This window comes from Erythranthe guttata, chromosome 11, assembly GCF_056151865.1.
Source record: "Erythranthe guttata isolate IM_541 chromosome 11, IM_541, whole genome shotgun sequence".
Taxonomy (NCBI): Eukaryota; Viridiplantae; Streptophyta; class Magnoliopsida; order Lamiales; family Phrymaceae; genus Erythranthe; species Erythranthe guttata.
The window spans coordinates 3902171-3918005 of NC_142543.1; the positions used below are offsets into that span (position 1 = coordinate 3902171).

The window sequence follows — 15835 nt, forward strand, 5'->3', positions numbered from 1 at the left end:
GTTATCACTTATCAGACCACCGACGGTGGGCGGTGGTATGTGGTGGCGGCGGATTTGATTAAAGAAGGAATATTTGGTTAATGAAGTTTTGGGAAATTACAATTTAACCCCAGATTTAGGGTTTCTGTAATTTCAAATTTGGTCCCCTAATTTAAGTTTGAGAAATTTAGCAATGTTTCAATTTGGCCCATATTTTGGTTTCCTGATTTTGAGCCCGGGTCGATTTAAAAAAAAAAACAGTATTACAGCCCTCAAGCTTTCGAAAACTGCATTTCAGTCCCCAACTTTAAAGTTTCTCCCAAAACAGTCATATATTTTTCAAATTAAGTATTTCTGAATCTTAGGTCCCTTTTCACTCAAAAGCTTTTCTTTCAAAATTTCAATTCAGTCCTTTAAGTTGAAAGATTTTCTGGTTTTGGGACAAAGGCAATTTTTAAGGAATAAAAAGTTGATTTAAGGTTTTGGGGCCGTTTAAAATATTTCAATTATTTTGAGGGACAGAACTAATATGTGAATTCTTTTAAATTTTTTTGAGGTTTTGTTTGGTCAATAAAGTGAAGTTCATTTTGAATTTCAAATTTGGTTTTCTAAGGCTAATTTGGGGAATTTTCAGATGATAAAGTTTATGCCGTTTAGACATAAATTTTTTGAGTAATGGGTCAAAATTAAGGATACAAATTAATTTTTAATAAGCTTCTGATCCATTGTCATTTCATCGTTATTGAGTCAAAATATGGATAATGGTTATTAGTTAACCAAATAAGGTTTGATTCATTCGGCATTTGAGTCGAAATCCTTGTTTTAAGTCTAAATTGAGTTACTAATAAAGTCTAAATCCATATAAAGGTAGATTTATTGGTTAAAATTTATTTTGGCCTCTAAATCTAAATAAGGTTGAATTGTGAGCCCCACATTATCTTTAGCTCAAATTCAAAATAAAGATGGATTTGATGTTTTTAATTAATACTCATTTTTATGAATAACCATATTACTGAGTTTGATTCGAAAATAATACAGTGAGGCAACCTTAGTGTTGGATACAGACTGTTAGCGCTCAGGTGATGTCTTTAGAGCCTTAGCGTTCAATGACTTTTAAAATTTTGAATAATTTTTTGGGTACATCTAATGACTTGTTATTAAGTTTGTCTGACATTTAAAAGAACTAATTGAAGCATGAAGCCACCCTCGTGACCTCTCTGCGTAGGTTAACTTATTGAGATTGTCAAGATGATTGTGTGTATGTGAATTCATGCGAATATTTAACTATACCCCTCGGTATGTTGATATTTGGCAGAACCACGTATGCATATGTGGTAATAAATATGTGATGGTTGTTGGGCTCCATGTGAATGATAGTTGCATCCCTCGATGGACTTATTATTTGACAGGATTTACTATCAGTGTTTGATTACTACAACAAGAGTGCCACTTACAGTTAATATTATTGTCCCCTCGGCTTGATATTAATGTTGTGCTAGGCATCTTGAGATGTATTCCATAATTAGTTAAAGTTTTCAAAGTCAAACTTTGGATTATAATGTGAGCATATTGATTTTATTTTCGTTCTCTACTTAATTTATTTATCGCTTACACATTATCTGCCTATAACATTTTGTGCTTAACTGCACAAATATTTTTATTATTTATTATGGTGCATAGATCTTAATTTATTTTTATTTTGGATAGAACAATAGAAGAACCTAGAGTATATCATCGTTCTAATTATAAAATTTAAGATCATTAGGTGCATCTATTTTAAATGTTTTTTTTGGGGCATAAGGTTTAATTTGGGGCTACGTACTAGAAGGTTCCTTAAAGATAGTAAGGATACGTTTTATTTTAAAACGATAAAGTTGCAACAAATTAGATTTTGATATCTATTGTTTAAATAAGGTATAAAGAAAAGGAACATAAGTAAGCACATTAAGTAATAGTCTAATCTCATTTTTCGGTTATAGCACTTCAGTTAGTGTGGTTTCGCTGACTTGAAAGTGGATATGGCTTAATTTATTTTTCTCCGTGAACGGTCAATATAAGGTTTGTTGTAAAACATAAAGAATAAAACTTTGACCGTACACACGAAGTATAAATAGTTAAGGGAGAAGAGACTAAGTGCTAATTTGACTAGTACACCTTAAGATAAATAATTATAATTGCAGTTTACATCTCAGGTAAGTCGAATAACGTAATTATGCTTGTTTCTCACTTTAATTGTTCTAAAATATATTTGGACTTTGTACCTAGACACATTTAGTGAATAGATCATGTGTTACACTATTCACATAAGTGTGTGTATATAAAGGGTTATTCACGTAACCAACATTCAATTGATGTTGAAAGATATACATCTATAAAGGTTATGTAAGACATTTGGGATTGAGGCTATGAGGACTCTTAGGTTTTCTTTTGAATTATGAAATAGACATTTGGTACCATCATTAGATGGATTTAGATTTTCTCTTGAACAAATTCGGTTAGTTTGTTCATTTGAAAACATTAAGCTTGGCCTATTTCATAATTCAAAATTTAACCTATAATTTAAGTAAAAGTCTCTTACGGTAAAATCTTGCATAAGCAATTTAAATGGTACAAAATTTAAGAATAGAACATTCAAGGACATTCAAAGAAGTCTGATAAGTCATTCTTCTTCACTAAGGTATATTTAGGAGAAACATAAGTGTTGCAATATATTATTTTTAAAAAGGGGAAATTTAAAATCTTTTAAGGATGTTGAGTTTGAGGGGAGAAATTTAGATTATAGACATTGTCTTTAAAGAGGAATCAATTCGATTCCTAATACTTCTTTTGACAATGTACATGTTTTTTTTATACTAGTCATTGTTTGAAAAGTAGATTTAGAGTTTTGATAAGACAATGTTGAACAATTCCCAATCAAGCTTTGGTAATAGTACTCACTTGAGAGCAAACTCAACAACCTTAAGAGAATAAGGCATTAAAGATGAGTTGAAATTTAGAATGACAAAACATTAGGATCTTATCGAAATGCCATAAGGTGTGAATTTCTTTGGTTACAAATAATTGAGACCAAATGTAATTCAAATGGGCAATATTGAAAGATATATGGTACGTTTAGTCATTAAATATATCACTCATATCGACTATATTAAGAGATTTATGGACACAAGGAATATGTTTCTCAAATAGTAATATTTTTGGAACAATAAAGTGCAACCATAAAATTTTAAAGATTTGAAGGATATTGATTGCAACTAAAGTAGTCCATTAAGGAAATTAAAATTCCCGTAAATGATGTTACAATCCTAAGCTTATAATTATCTCATATGTACTTTGAGATAAATAAAGTTAATGATTATACATGCTCAAGGATCAGTGGGAGATAATCTCACAACAAAGGAGACTTGTTTAATCTCAATTCAATGCCCAATAAATATTTTAAATAAAAGAATGTACGCATTTGGTTAAGGTGTGCATAAAGATAGGCAAATATTTGAATAACCCTATGAAGTGGATCATTTAGCAAAGCAGCCAAATGGGTTATACAGTAATCATAGGGAATGTAAGTTATATACATATGCTCATTTATCAAAATCAGATATTTTGGGAGATCGTGTGGTTTATTCATGATTTTGATTTTTATGATGCGTATAAAGTATAGATCCATTTTGGTTAATGTAAACCTAAGTGATTGAGCTATTTTGACATGGGTGTTAAGCAAACACTTTAAGCTCTTTTCACGATGGTTAAGTTATGGTAATTTTTGGCATCTTATTTTTGAATATAGCTATAAACACTTGTCATTAGGCTGCACATGTTGATTTGTATTAAAGTTATACGGTGACAATATTTAACAGCTATACTTTCGAACAACAACAAGAGCTTGTGAAAGTTCTTTGTTGTTAAAGGTACAAAGTGAACAATACATAGAGCATATTAAGATAAACTCCACAATTGCGGATCCGCTTACTAAAGGATTAACACATAAGGTATTCATGAGCATTGCTCATGTAGGTGCTATATCATTTAAGGATATTTTGGTTCAGTGGGAGTTTGTATGTATGTGTACATATAAATACATTTTGGTAGCTCTATGATATGTTTGGACACAATTTTGTGTATTTGGTTTTCTGCAGAAATAAAGTATTTGGCTACACTTTGTACAATTATGTAAAGATTTGGTCTCAATAAAGTTTAAAGTAGGACCAGTTGGAAATAGGCATGTTAAGATCACATTATATGTAATTTCCATGCTACACGCCATAATTTGATCTATGTCATTTGGCTATATTGGTATATGTGATTACTGTTGGGTTTAGACACGATCAATGTGACGAAAGCCTCTTTAGTCCTATATTAGTATGGTCAATGGACGAGATTGTAAGGAATACCTTTTTATATGATAGCAATTTTGAGCACATAAGGTGTACACATTTATAAGGTATATAGCATATGTGGCCCAAGTGGGAGATTGTTGGAATTATTTCAATAATTATGTGGGCTCACATATGTGACGTAAATGTGTATGGCTATCTTAAAGAAAGTCCGAATTAATTGTGATCTAATAAAGGTTATTGGGTTGGACTTATGGGTATTAAACTATAATTATGGGCCTAATGTGTAGAGACAATTAGGGCTTAGTTGTGATTTATTGATGGGGCTGAATCACAATTATAATATAACTGGACTCTACAGTTATATAAAGGGTCGTGGTCCCCAAAGAAACGCAACGATTCCGTCTCTTCTAAAATCCATCGTTAGAGAGATAATTAAGGAACTGCGGATTCTTTGGAAGACCTGTCCCAAATCCGGTGGAGATTAGAAGATCCGATTTCGTGATGTAAGGTACGCTTCCGTGTTTATGTTTATGTATAATTCTCGTTGATTCAAGCATGTTGGTTCTTGGGATTCGTATGCATATACGATAAATTTTCTAACAGCACATACTGGAGCACAAGTTTACGAGGCAAGCGCAAACTTATATTATTTCTTGTATTATATATTCTTAGCTTCTTTCGCAATATTGTAAATTTTTCATGCATGTGGTTGTAACTAATATAATTAATTTTATTTTTTTATTTTTCTTTTTTCGACTCGATCTCGTCATTATAATATATGCAGGAATGTGTGATGCAACTCTTGCATGTGAAGACAGTCGTCTATGTCGTTGCTCATCGACCAGTTGGAACTCTTAGATCGATGCTTGATCTGACCTTGTTTTGGTAATGAAAGATGGAAGAATTGTCGAGTCCGGAAAATATTTCAAAATCCTGATGGAGAACTCGTAACGCAAATGGCGGCTCATGCGTTTATATATATTTTAGACGATAACACAAAATAAATTAAATTCTGATATGAAAAGTTTCGATTTTGGGATTTCAGTTTGCAATTGGTATGTATAAAATTTTTTGGACATCTTCTTGTATATTTGTACACACGGGCTTAATGAGAAGTTTCGTTTTTTTTTTTTTTTTCTTTTCTTTTTTAAATTTCTAATTAATATTTCATAATATGCTACAAAAAAGCCCTCGATCGAGCATAAGAAAAATAACAATGATCGATGAATAATATATTAAAGCAAATCAAAACTTTGTAAGGTTTTTTCCGTCGCAAATAAGCTTTCTTCGTCGCAAATTTCCGTCGCCTGAAATGCATTTTGGCCTAGTGGTAGGCATGAATAATATCCACACGGACCACACCTAAGTCCGAAGCAAACTACCTAACACATGCATGATCGTCAATGCGATCGTCAATGCTTCGAGGACGAAAGTTTGCCTGTAAAATAAAAACACTGATGCTGAGGATTAAAGAAGAAACACACAACATTAAGAAATAATAATAATTAATAAATACATTTGAAAATTGGGTAAAACATTTGAAGCAATATCCATATTTTTTTTCTTGGCAATATTGTATTTTAATAAAGTGAAGTATAATAATTAATATGTCCATTGAAAGGCTTATTTCAGTATAACCAGACCCACATTTCAATTGTTGCTCTCATAATATATGCAAGGTAAACAATAAATAAATGTTTATTTATATATATATGTATATAGTATGTAACATAAACGCAAACGAGTAAATGTAAAGGTTTCGTGGTGTAGTTGGTTATCACGTCAGTCTAACACACTGAAGGTCTCCGGTTCGAGCCCGGGCGAAGCCAAGACTGAGAAATTATTTTTGGAAATAATTTTCTTTTATAGAATTAAATGTTCCAAATTTGATGTTACACAAAATAATATTTTTTTTATTTAAATATCTAATGAGGTAAATAATTTTGTATAATATTTGAGAACTTATACTATCTTGAATATCTATTATTTTTTTCAATATAAAAACTAGGTGTTTATGTGTTATAGTCTTATAGACATTAAAAAACAAATTGTTGAATATAAGGATACGTGTACTGTTTAAATTACGGAAAGGTAAGTGTTACAAATGATATAGTACAAGGGGCAAGATGTCAAGATGTAAATTATCTTTTATCTTATTGAGGCACACTCTAATATATAAACTATGGGTGAAAATCAGAAGAACTAGAAATTGAAATTTCGCAGATTCCAATATGATTTTTTATTATTTATTTTGGAATAATATTTCATTCTGAATTTCGAAAGTTCAATTTTTTATTTTTCTATTTTTTTTGTATATATATATATATATATATATATATATATATATATATATATATATATATATATATATATATCTTCTGACTTTCGATTAATTTCAGCATCCGAAAATTCCGACTTTTTTTCTTCAAAATTACACTTATTATATCAATATTGTTATACATTTGTATTAAAAGTGCCCAACTAATAATGGTAATAATAATAATATACTACCAAGTAATGAATTATAATTGCTTTACTTCACATCTGTAACTAGCTAGCCAGGTATATAAATAATTTGTGTGGAATTGTAAATTCAGTGGGTAAAAAAAAAAATATTAGTGGACGGTTGTTATATGGCAACAACTTTTGCAGCAAGTATGGAAGGTACAGTCACATGTAATATACCTCATCGAATAATAACTACTCTATATATATCTCATATATATATACTCTATACACACACACACACACATCTCTAGTTCTCTACTAACCTACGTACATACATATATCATGATATGCATGTATGTATATATGCATATATATATATATATATGTGTGTGTAGCTAACTTGTACTGATGTGAAGGTGAAGGCGGAAATAAGGGGAGAGAATTAGGCGCTCCAGTACTTCTCCAACACTAGTTATACGAATCGATCACATATATTATAATATATATATTTTGGAAGATCGACGAGATTGAAGAGAGAGTTGGTCCGTACAGAGCGCCATTCCATTGTGCGAGGGTTGCATGCATGCAGTCATGCCGTCTCGATCAACACATGCAGATCGAGAACTCTCTCTCTCTCTCTCTCTCTCTCTCTCTCTCTCTCTCTCTCTCTCTCTCTCTCTCTCTCTCTCTCTCTCTCTCTCTCTCTCTCTCTCTCTCTCTCTCTCTCTCTCTCTCTCTCTCTCTCTCTCTCTCTCTCTCTCTCTCTCTCTCTCTCTCTCTGTGTTTGTGTTGTCGTCTTTGGCAACTCTGGCACGATGGAATGGCTCTGTGTTCGCATCAACTTTCTCTTCAATCCTGGTCTTCCTTAATTAGTCTTCGTCATAAATTGCTTTTCGTTTTAGTTTTTTTTTTCCTGATCATGAAGTGATCTAGTAATTTGAAGAAGTGGAAGATCTCGAGGACGTGAACAAAATTTTGTAAATTTTTTTTTTGAGATGTATGCGGAATGTCGTTTTAATTTGATGGATTCGAAGTTATCTTTTTTCCTCTATATATCATCATCATTTTAGCATTGAGAAAATATTTTAACTAATTAATACATCCATCTTTTTTTGTGGTTGGCATATATGAAGTATCCTATTTTTATGTAATATGTGATTAATAAAGTACAATATGTCCATTAAAAGGCTATATATTATTAGTTTTTAGTACTTGTGAAATAGAAAAGGGTATATATATGGTATTGAACTAACTCATTTACACATATGCATGGTGCTTAATTAATTAATTTGCAACAAACTCTCAAAACACCGGTGGTGGTGGCGGTGGTGGTGGTACGGTACGGTGGATGAATGATGATGCTTGTACGTCGGAGTTGTTGGAATGGGGCCAGAGTACGTAAAATATATATAATTGAATATAATATAGGGATGGCGATGTACAATTATATATCTAATTGTCCTCGTGATCAATGTTTTCATTTTGAAATTTTAAGTACATGTCTCACTTGGCATGATTAAGGACGAATATTTAATCGCAGTTAGAGTAGGGATTAAAAACGAATAATGGTAAAAATATTTTTACATCTTCGGTAAAAAATTATATTGGATTCATACTACGTAAACACACGAAAATAAACAGCAAGGTTTCGTGGTGTAGTTGGTTATCACGTCAGTCTAACACACTGAAGGTCTCCGGTTCGAGCCCGGGCGAAGCCAATAATTATAGTTATTTTGGGATATGTTTTAATTTTCTGTTTAATAATAATTCCATAAATTAATAAGTTATTTTTTTTTAATTCCAGTTTTTTCGGAAAGGGACAAACTGACCCAATTGTTATCCAAAAATTCTTATAAGCTAACAATCAGAATGGAAAAACTTGTTCTAAATTAAAAAAAATAAAAAAAATCGGATCAAAATCGATGGGAAAATGGAATTACGTCTCTTTATCCTTTATCCATGCTAAAATATAAGATAAAAATATTGTTGATATTATTATAATTTCAATTTAGATCGAGAAAATGTGAAAAATATAAAAAATAAAAATTAGGATTATAGAAATTGGAATGAAACCCGAAAATATTATCTTAATTCTTAAGGACATTTTTTTTTTTTTGCAACCCTTTGTCGATTTCTCGTGGTTTTATATTTACTACAATTTTCGGCCAACAAGTAACTGCAATTCTTATCTGATTATTGGCACATATTTATTTACCCCAACAACCAATCCTTGAACAATCAGTGTTGTCAGATTCATGTTATTTTAACCTAAGTTTTAATTTATATATACGTGAAAAAATAAACTCATAGTGTTTAATTTATTGAAGAATTCATGTATTGTGTCTCGTTTGTGACATTGAGCAGTCTCATGGCGCTCATATAAATTCTGGAAATTATGAATTATTGAATTGAAAGAAGCTTCAATAGTAAGCTGAATTCATACAATAGTTGAAATTATTTGAAAATTCATGGAAGCTTTCGAAGCCTTTTAAAAATGTTAAAACGATCATTTGATTTCCGAAATTCCGAAATTTCCATAGCTTCTGGAATAGGAATTAATTTTGAACTTCCGAGAAAGAAAAATAATTTTTTCCTAAAAAGGTTAGTGCCAATCTGTTCCATCAGACTTTCATCCCTAATTTCATATATCACGCAATTATCTGTTTTTTTTTTTTTTTTTCCTTTTGATGTGTGAAAGAAAATGGGAACAATTTATTAAGGAAGGTTGTTATGTAACTTTTGCAGCAATACAATTAACATGTCAATTAAACCTAATTTTTGCAGCAATAATGCATGCATGCATGCATGGTCCACTACACTACACTTCACATGTGAATTCATCATCCAACAATAAAGCCACACACATATACATACATAAAATGAGTACATTATTTGTGTGTATATATATGAAATCAAATGTGAAAGAAATCATTCTGTGAAAATGGAAGCACCGAAAACTAAAAAAAAACAAAAAAAAAAAAAAACGAAGAAGAAAAAGTGGCTTTGACAATGGAATGGCTCTCTGTAATAAAAAAAATCCGAGGTCGGCCATTGATCCAAGTAAGCAAGAACCTCCCTTTATCTTAATTATTTTCAGTTATAAGTAATTAATTATATAAATAGATAGATTAATATTAATTATTGTTTAATTAATTTAATTTGTTGTCACAAATTAAACAGGCATGGCAGGAGTAGCAGGTACATATGTCTTGGACTTAAACGAAGTCTAAGCATGGGTGGCTTGCAATGTAAACTATATTTGCGGAGAGGATTCTTCAGTTCATCGACAAATATTGATCCTCTACAAGAGCACTCGGATCATGAGATACGAGAGGTTTTCTTGCAATCCGACAGGAATTTTACGCAAATATTCCCGCCCGAGAGTGTGACGCAAGGATGAAACATTGGAAAATTAAATATAATAGCCACCACATATGTATGAATGTATAGGGTAATTGGTTTGCGAACATTATTTATTTCATTTTGTTAATGCAAATTAATACAAAAACTAATTAAACTTGTTTTTTTTTCTCACACACACACACACACACATATATATATATATATATATATATATATATATATATATATATATATATATATATATATATATCCTTCTGATCAACAACTGATCGACACAGCCGATTAATAATACAGTTTTACAGACAAAACGAGACAATGGCGTTTACCGTGCCTCTCGATTTATAGATAATATTACTCTATAGTTTTCATTCATCTCTTACGAAGGATCGATCACAATTTAAATGTAAAAAACCCTAGCAAGTAGTTGCGGAAAATGGAACGATTCGGTACAAGGAAAGAATATTAATAATTCGTCGATCTCACTTGGGATCCGAGAAGAAGCCATTGATGGTTGGCATGACCTCCGGTCGCCTGCCCCGTGGGTACTTTCTAAGGCCATGCTCCGCATATTTCTCTCCCTCTTCGTAGTTTTCAAGTACACATGCACCTCTTTTCTCCTTCAAAACCCTAATATATGTATATACACATTAATTATCCAAAACAAAGGTGTTAGTTCATAAATTATTTATTGGTAAACAATAAATAAATGTTTATTTGTATATAAATTCTATATAACGTAAACGCAAAGATGTAAACGCAACGGTTTCGTGGTGTAGTTGGTTATCACGTCAGTCTAACACACTGAAGGTCTCCGGTTCGAGCCCGGGCGAAGCCACTTAAATTAATTGTTTTACATATTTTTTTATTTAAGTTTTGGGCTTATGGGGGATAATTTGTAACCCCAAAAAAAAGGATCTTCTACTATAATACGAATTATTTGTTTTTTGTTTTTAAATGCAAGAATTATTATTTATGATAAGAGTGAGATGTGACGTAGTTATTGATGTCAACTGCCATGCTACCTACAAAAAAATGGCACAATTGTGTACATTTTTACAACATTTTTTTTATTGCTATTATAAAAATCTATATAAATAAAATTTGCGTAGAACACATTTAATAAACCTACACCCTACATGATAAAATTAGTCAAAAGCAAAGAAAAATGTTTGTTCTTTATTGCAAAGTATCTTTTAGTAGTATAATGAATGATAACTGTCATTAATAACACTAATTGTCTTTTCGTGTAATCCAAAAAACAAAACACCAAATCTATCTCATATTTTTTATTTTTAATCCTACTCATCAACTAGAGGTGTTTAATGTTTAAAAATAATTTTATGATACATGTTCTATTCTACAAGTTAATTGATGATATATCATATATATTATAACAAAATTATGAGATATCAAATTAGGCCCAAGTAAATTATGGCTGAGTTCGTCTCGTGCACACCCCTACATTGAACTGCATACGTTGTCTTTACATGTGTTTTACATTGTATTTTATTGTCTTTACATGTGTTTTACACAGTGTTCTAAATAGCGGTCGTGGCGGTTGATATATCGGCCGCCATATCGGTATCGGTTATAAATCTTTACGATTTTGTTGAGGCGGTTTGGAATATCGTTTTTTTACGGCGAGGCGGTTTGCGGCGGTTTTTTGGCGGGTCAAACCGATATATCGGTCAACAAATCGGTTTTTTTTTTTTTTTTTTTTTTAAATTGAAATGAAAATATGTTTTGATTTTTTGTTTTTCTCCAATTCTTTCAACTTCCAAAACCAAACCAAGTACTACCCCGCAATTTATGCTTTGTTGTGTTTATATTAATTGTTGATGCGAAAAACTTGCGTAGTATTTGTATTTCGTAAAAATCTTTTATTATATTATGATCTTATTAATATTTTTAAATTTTTGTTATTTATTGAGTAATTAGAATTATATAATAACATATGAATGATAGGATAGAATTATGTTTAAATATTCTTTTATATATATTTTGAGTATTTACAAATATTTTTTAGAAATATATTACACTAAATTTAAAAATCGATATATTTCCGATTTATCTCCGATAAATCACCGTCGCGCCGATTTATCGTGTGGCGGTCCCAAACCGCCACGTACCCGATAACCGCCTTTTAGAACCTTGGTTTTACATTGTATTTTATTGAGCTCGTTTTGGATTTATTGCATTTTGGTCGAAACTTTTGAAAGGAAAATAGAAAAAAAATATGTAATTAACTTCCTATCATATGCGAATTTGGAACAAGAAATTATGAGTTAATTCAATTTCCAATATTTTAACATTTCGCCGATTCCAAAGCATTCTGAAATAAAAGAATAAATTTTTAAATTCCGAATTTTTTTTAAGCATTCTGAAATAAAAGAATAAATTTTTAAATTCCGAATTTTTTTTTGGAACGATTAAAACTCACTTTTAACTTCTGATTTAAAAAAAAAAAAACGGAAAAACTATTTCAGATCCGTTCCTTCCGACTTCCACCCCTACATAAGACTATATGTTAAAAAAGAAAAAAATCATAAAATACTAATATTTATAACATGAAGAGTTGTTTAGCAATTAAATATAAGTTATGGCTACCCGATACAAGAATCTCACCAACTACCAAGCATGAACTAAGGTTTTTGGAATGTTCTTTGGTATATTCCAATAAACAAACCACTATTTCCAGTAATTACAGAATTGACCATTGCTTGTTTTCCAAGCATATATGTTTACGCATTACAATTGTGACTATTTACCTTAGAACCCCAACCATAACAAATGCACATCAATGCAAATATCAATTATAATTTTTTTTTTAATAAAATAAATAAATTTGTTGAAATCATTTTTTCCCCTTTTAACTTTTATTTTTTTTAATCATTTCTTATTTCCCAAGAAACAAATATGTAGAAAACCGCTGATTTGCCACCACCGGTTTTCGCAAAACCGGCTGTAGAATCCCCTTTAAATACCGGCCCAACTTCCAGTTTCTCTCCACACTGTACTCTCTCTCTCTCTCACCAATTTCTCTCTCGCACGCAGTTTCTCTCACTACATTTTCGTCTCTCTGAACTAATTAATGGCGAAGATCAAAATCGGAATCAACGGTACAATTATCTTCCCCTAATAGTTCTGAATTCATTCTCGCGTTTCCATAATCGATTTTTTTTTTTAAAATTGGAAATCGGTTGAAATTCATTCGATCTGTCACCGTCAATGGTTTCGCCTTCTTCCTTGTGCGATTTCATCGGCGTTTCCGATGTGAATTTTTAGGTTTTATTTAATAAAAATCAAAACTTGTTTTTTTGTGTGTGTGTAGGATTTGGCAGGATCGGTCGTTTGGTTGCAAGAGTTGCTCTGCAGAGGGATGATGTTGAGCTTGTTGCCATCAATGATCCGTTCATTGCCACCGATTACATGGTAATTTTATTTTTTTTCATTTATGTGAATCGAATTATATGTATAAATAATGAATTTACTGTGTGTGTATGTGTGATCTAATTTAAATTGTTTGTAAAAAAAAAAATCTATGGCAGACATATATGTTCAAGTATGACACTGTTCACGGGCCATGGAAGCATCACGAGGTGAAGGTGAAGGATGAAAAGAATCTTTTATTTGGTGATAAACCAGTCAGAGTGTTTGGTTTCAGGTATTAATTGATTTTCCCCTTTTAGGATCTGTATTTTGGTATTTTGATCTATGAATGAAATTAAAAGAGAAATTAGGGTTTTACTGAATTTTTTTTTTATTTTTTTGGGGGGAATTTATAGGAACCCTGAGGAGATTCCATGGGCTGAAGCTGGTGCTGAGTTTGTTGTTGAATCTACTGGAGTCTTCACAGACAAGGACAAGGCTGCTGCCCACTTGAAGGTCACACTTCTTTCCGATTTCCGTCACCATTTTTTTTTCCGCATTAGTTATTATGTTATGAATTGATGATCTCTGGTTTATTTTACTTCAATTTTGTGACATATGTACACATAGTCATTTAGGGCATTTGATTTGAATAGTTGTGTATGAAGCTCTTCTTGTTTTTAGTAATTGATTTTTCTATGTTTGTTGATAATAAATTAAAAAAAAAAAAACAGGGTGGTGCTAAGAAGGTTGTGATCTCCGCGCCGAGCAAAGATGCGCCGATGTTTGTTGTGGGTGTGAATGAGAAGGAATACAAGTCTGATCTAGACATTGTTTCCAATGCTAGTTGCACAACCAATTGCCTTGCTCCATTAGCCAAGGTTTGATGAACCATTTTCTCTTACATCTCAACTGAAAAAAAACTAAAAAATTATCAGTCATCTACGATTTTGTGTTGGCTAATAAGTGTATTTGTTCGAATTCTTGAAGGTCATTAATGATAGGTTCGGTATTGTGGAGGGCCTCATGACCACCGTTCACGCTATGACCGGTGAGTTTAATTGCCTCCCTTTGCTAATATATATTTTTTAATCTGAAAAACAGAGTTTTTTATCGGAATTCTTGATGCTGTTTTGTGTGTACGTATAGCCACTCAAAAGACGGTTGACGGTCCATCGATGAAGGACTGGAGAGGTGGAAGAGCTGCCTCATTCAACATCATTCCCAGCAGCACTGGAGCTGCCAAGGTATTATATATTTATATATTTATATCTTTAATATTTATATTCAGCATTTGATTGTAATAAAATGATGTACTTTTCTATTTCTTTTCTGATTTGTGTGTCTTAATTGATAGGCTGTTGGTAAAGTGCTTCCAGCACTAAACGGCAAGTTGACAGGGATGGCATTCCGAGTGCCCACAGTTGATGTTTCGGTTGTTGACTTGACTGTGAGGCTCGAGAAGGAGGCTACCTATGAGGAGATCAAAGCTGCCATCAAGTGAGTTTGGTTTTTCAAACTAGCTAACCATGGTTTAAGGTTTAACTATGATTACAGTTTGTCTAATTTATGCTTGCTCGTTTATCTCAGGGAGGAGTCGGAGAACAAGCTAAAGGGCATCTTGGGTTACACCGAAGATGATGTGGTGTCCACAGACTTCATCGGTGATAGCCGGTAAATGACAATTTTGACCTTGAGTACCCTTTGTCCTTTAGCCATTTATTAGTGTTTCGAATCGAAATAATCTGATGCGGGTCCTACTCGATTTTGTGTACAGGTCAAGCATTTTCGATGCCAAGGCTGGAATTGCGTTGAGCAAGAACTTTGTGAAACTTGTGTCGTGGTATGATAACGAATGGGGATACAGGTAATATAAAAATTCACAAAAACCTAATCTTATGTTACATAAAACAATTCAATCGAGTTTATATATATACACGAAAATGATGACATAACGTTATGTGTTATTGCAGCTCACGAGTGATCGATTTGATCGTGCACATGGCTTCTGTTGCATGAAGAGCTTTACGAGAGAAAATCGCTCCCTTTCGGATCCTATTTAAGTTTTTTTGTCTTTCTTTTTTTGGGTTTAAGTATAGAAAAGCACTTTGTCTAACTTATGGCCCTTGTGGGGGTTTCACTTTGAAAAGAATGGGAATCTGGAATAAGTTGTTACTGCACAGCTTTGTCTCTGCAGTTTTTTTTTTTTTTTTTTTTGGTAATAATATTTGGTATGGATTTTCCTTTCAATATTAAGATTCAATTATGTTTATTACTTCTCTTAATATGTCTTCTGAAAATTATTCTGTATAATATTAAATTATTTAACAAATAATACTGGT

General features: G+C 31.8%; 1 protein-coding gene, 1 long non-coding RNA gene and 3 other non-coding genes across 5 annotated transcripts; all 5 read left to right on the top strand.

The window, feature by feature from the left end:
• Nucleotides 1–6068: 6068 nt before the first annotated feature.
• TRNAV-AAC (transfer RNA valine (anticodon AAC)) lies at nucleotides 6069–6142 on the top strand. The gene has a single exon. It is a non-coding gene; the product is annotated as a tRNA-Val (tRNA).
• Nucleotides 6143–8405: 2263 nt separating this feature from the next.
• Nucleotides 8406–8479, top strand: TRNAV-AAC (transfer RNA valine (anticodon AAC)). The gene has a single exon. It is a non-coding gene; the product is annotated as a tRNA-Val (tRNA).
• A 1200-nt stretch (nucleotides 8480–9679) lies between these two features.
• On the top strand, nucleotides 9680–10283 carry LOC105970878 (uncharacterized). Its single transcript, XR_001173994.2, has 2 exons — nucleotides 9680–9821; nucleotides 9942–10283. It is a non-coding gene; the product is annotated as an uncharacterized LOC105970878 (long non-coding RNA).
• Nucleotides 10284–10885: 602 nt separating this feature from the next.
• On the top strand, nucleotides 10886–10959 carry TRNAV-AAC (transfer RNA valine (anticodon AAC)). The gene has a single exon. It is a non-coding gene; the product is annotated as a tRNA-Val (tRNA).
• A 1958-nt stretch (nucleotides 10960–12917) lies between these two features.
• Nucleotides 12918–15765, top strand: LOC105970947 (glyceraldehyde-3-phosphate dehydrogenase, cytosolic). The gene is made up of 11 exons (XM_012995781.2): nucleotides 12918–13243; nucleotides 13456–13556; nucleotides 13673–13788; nucleotides 13910–14009; nucleotides 14228–14374; nucleotides 14484–14544; nucleotides 14643–14740; nucleotides 14851–14993; nucleotides 15084–15167; nucleotides 15271–15360; nucleotides 15467–15765. The coding sequence occupies exons 1-11, from the start codon at nucleotides 13216–13218 to the stop codon at nucleotides 15510–15512; spliced, it is 1014 nt and encodes a 337-aa protein (XP_012851235.1). The 5' UTR covers nucleotides 12918–13215; the 3' UTR covers nucleotides 15513–15765.
• The last annotated feature ends 70 nt before the right edge of the window (nucleotides 15766–15835 follow it).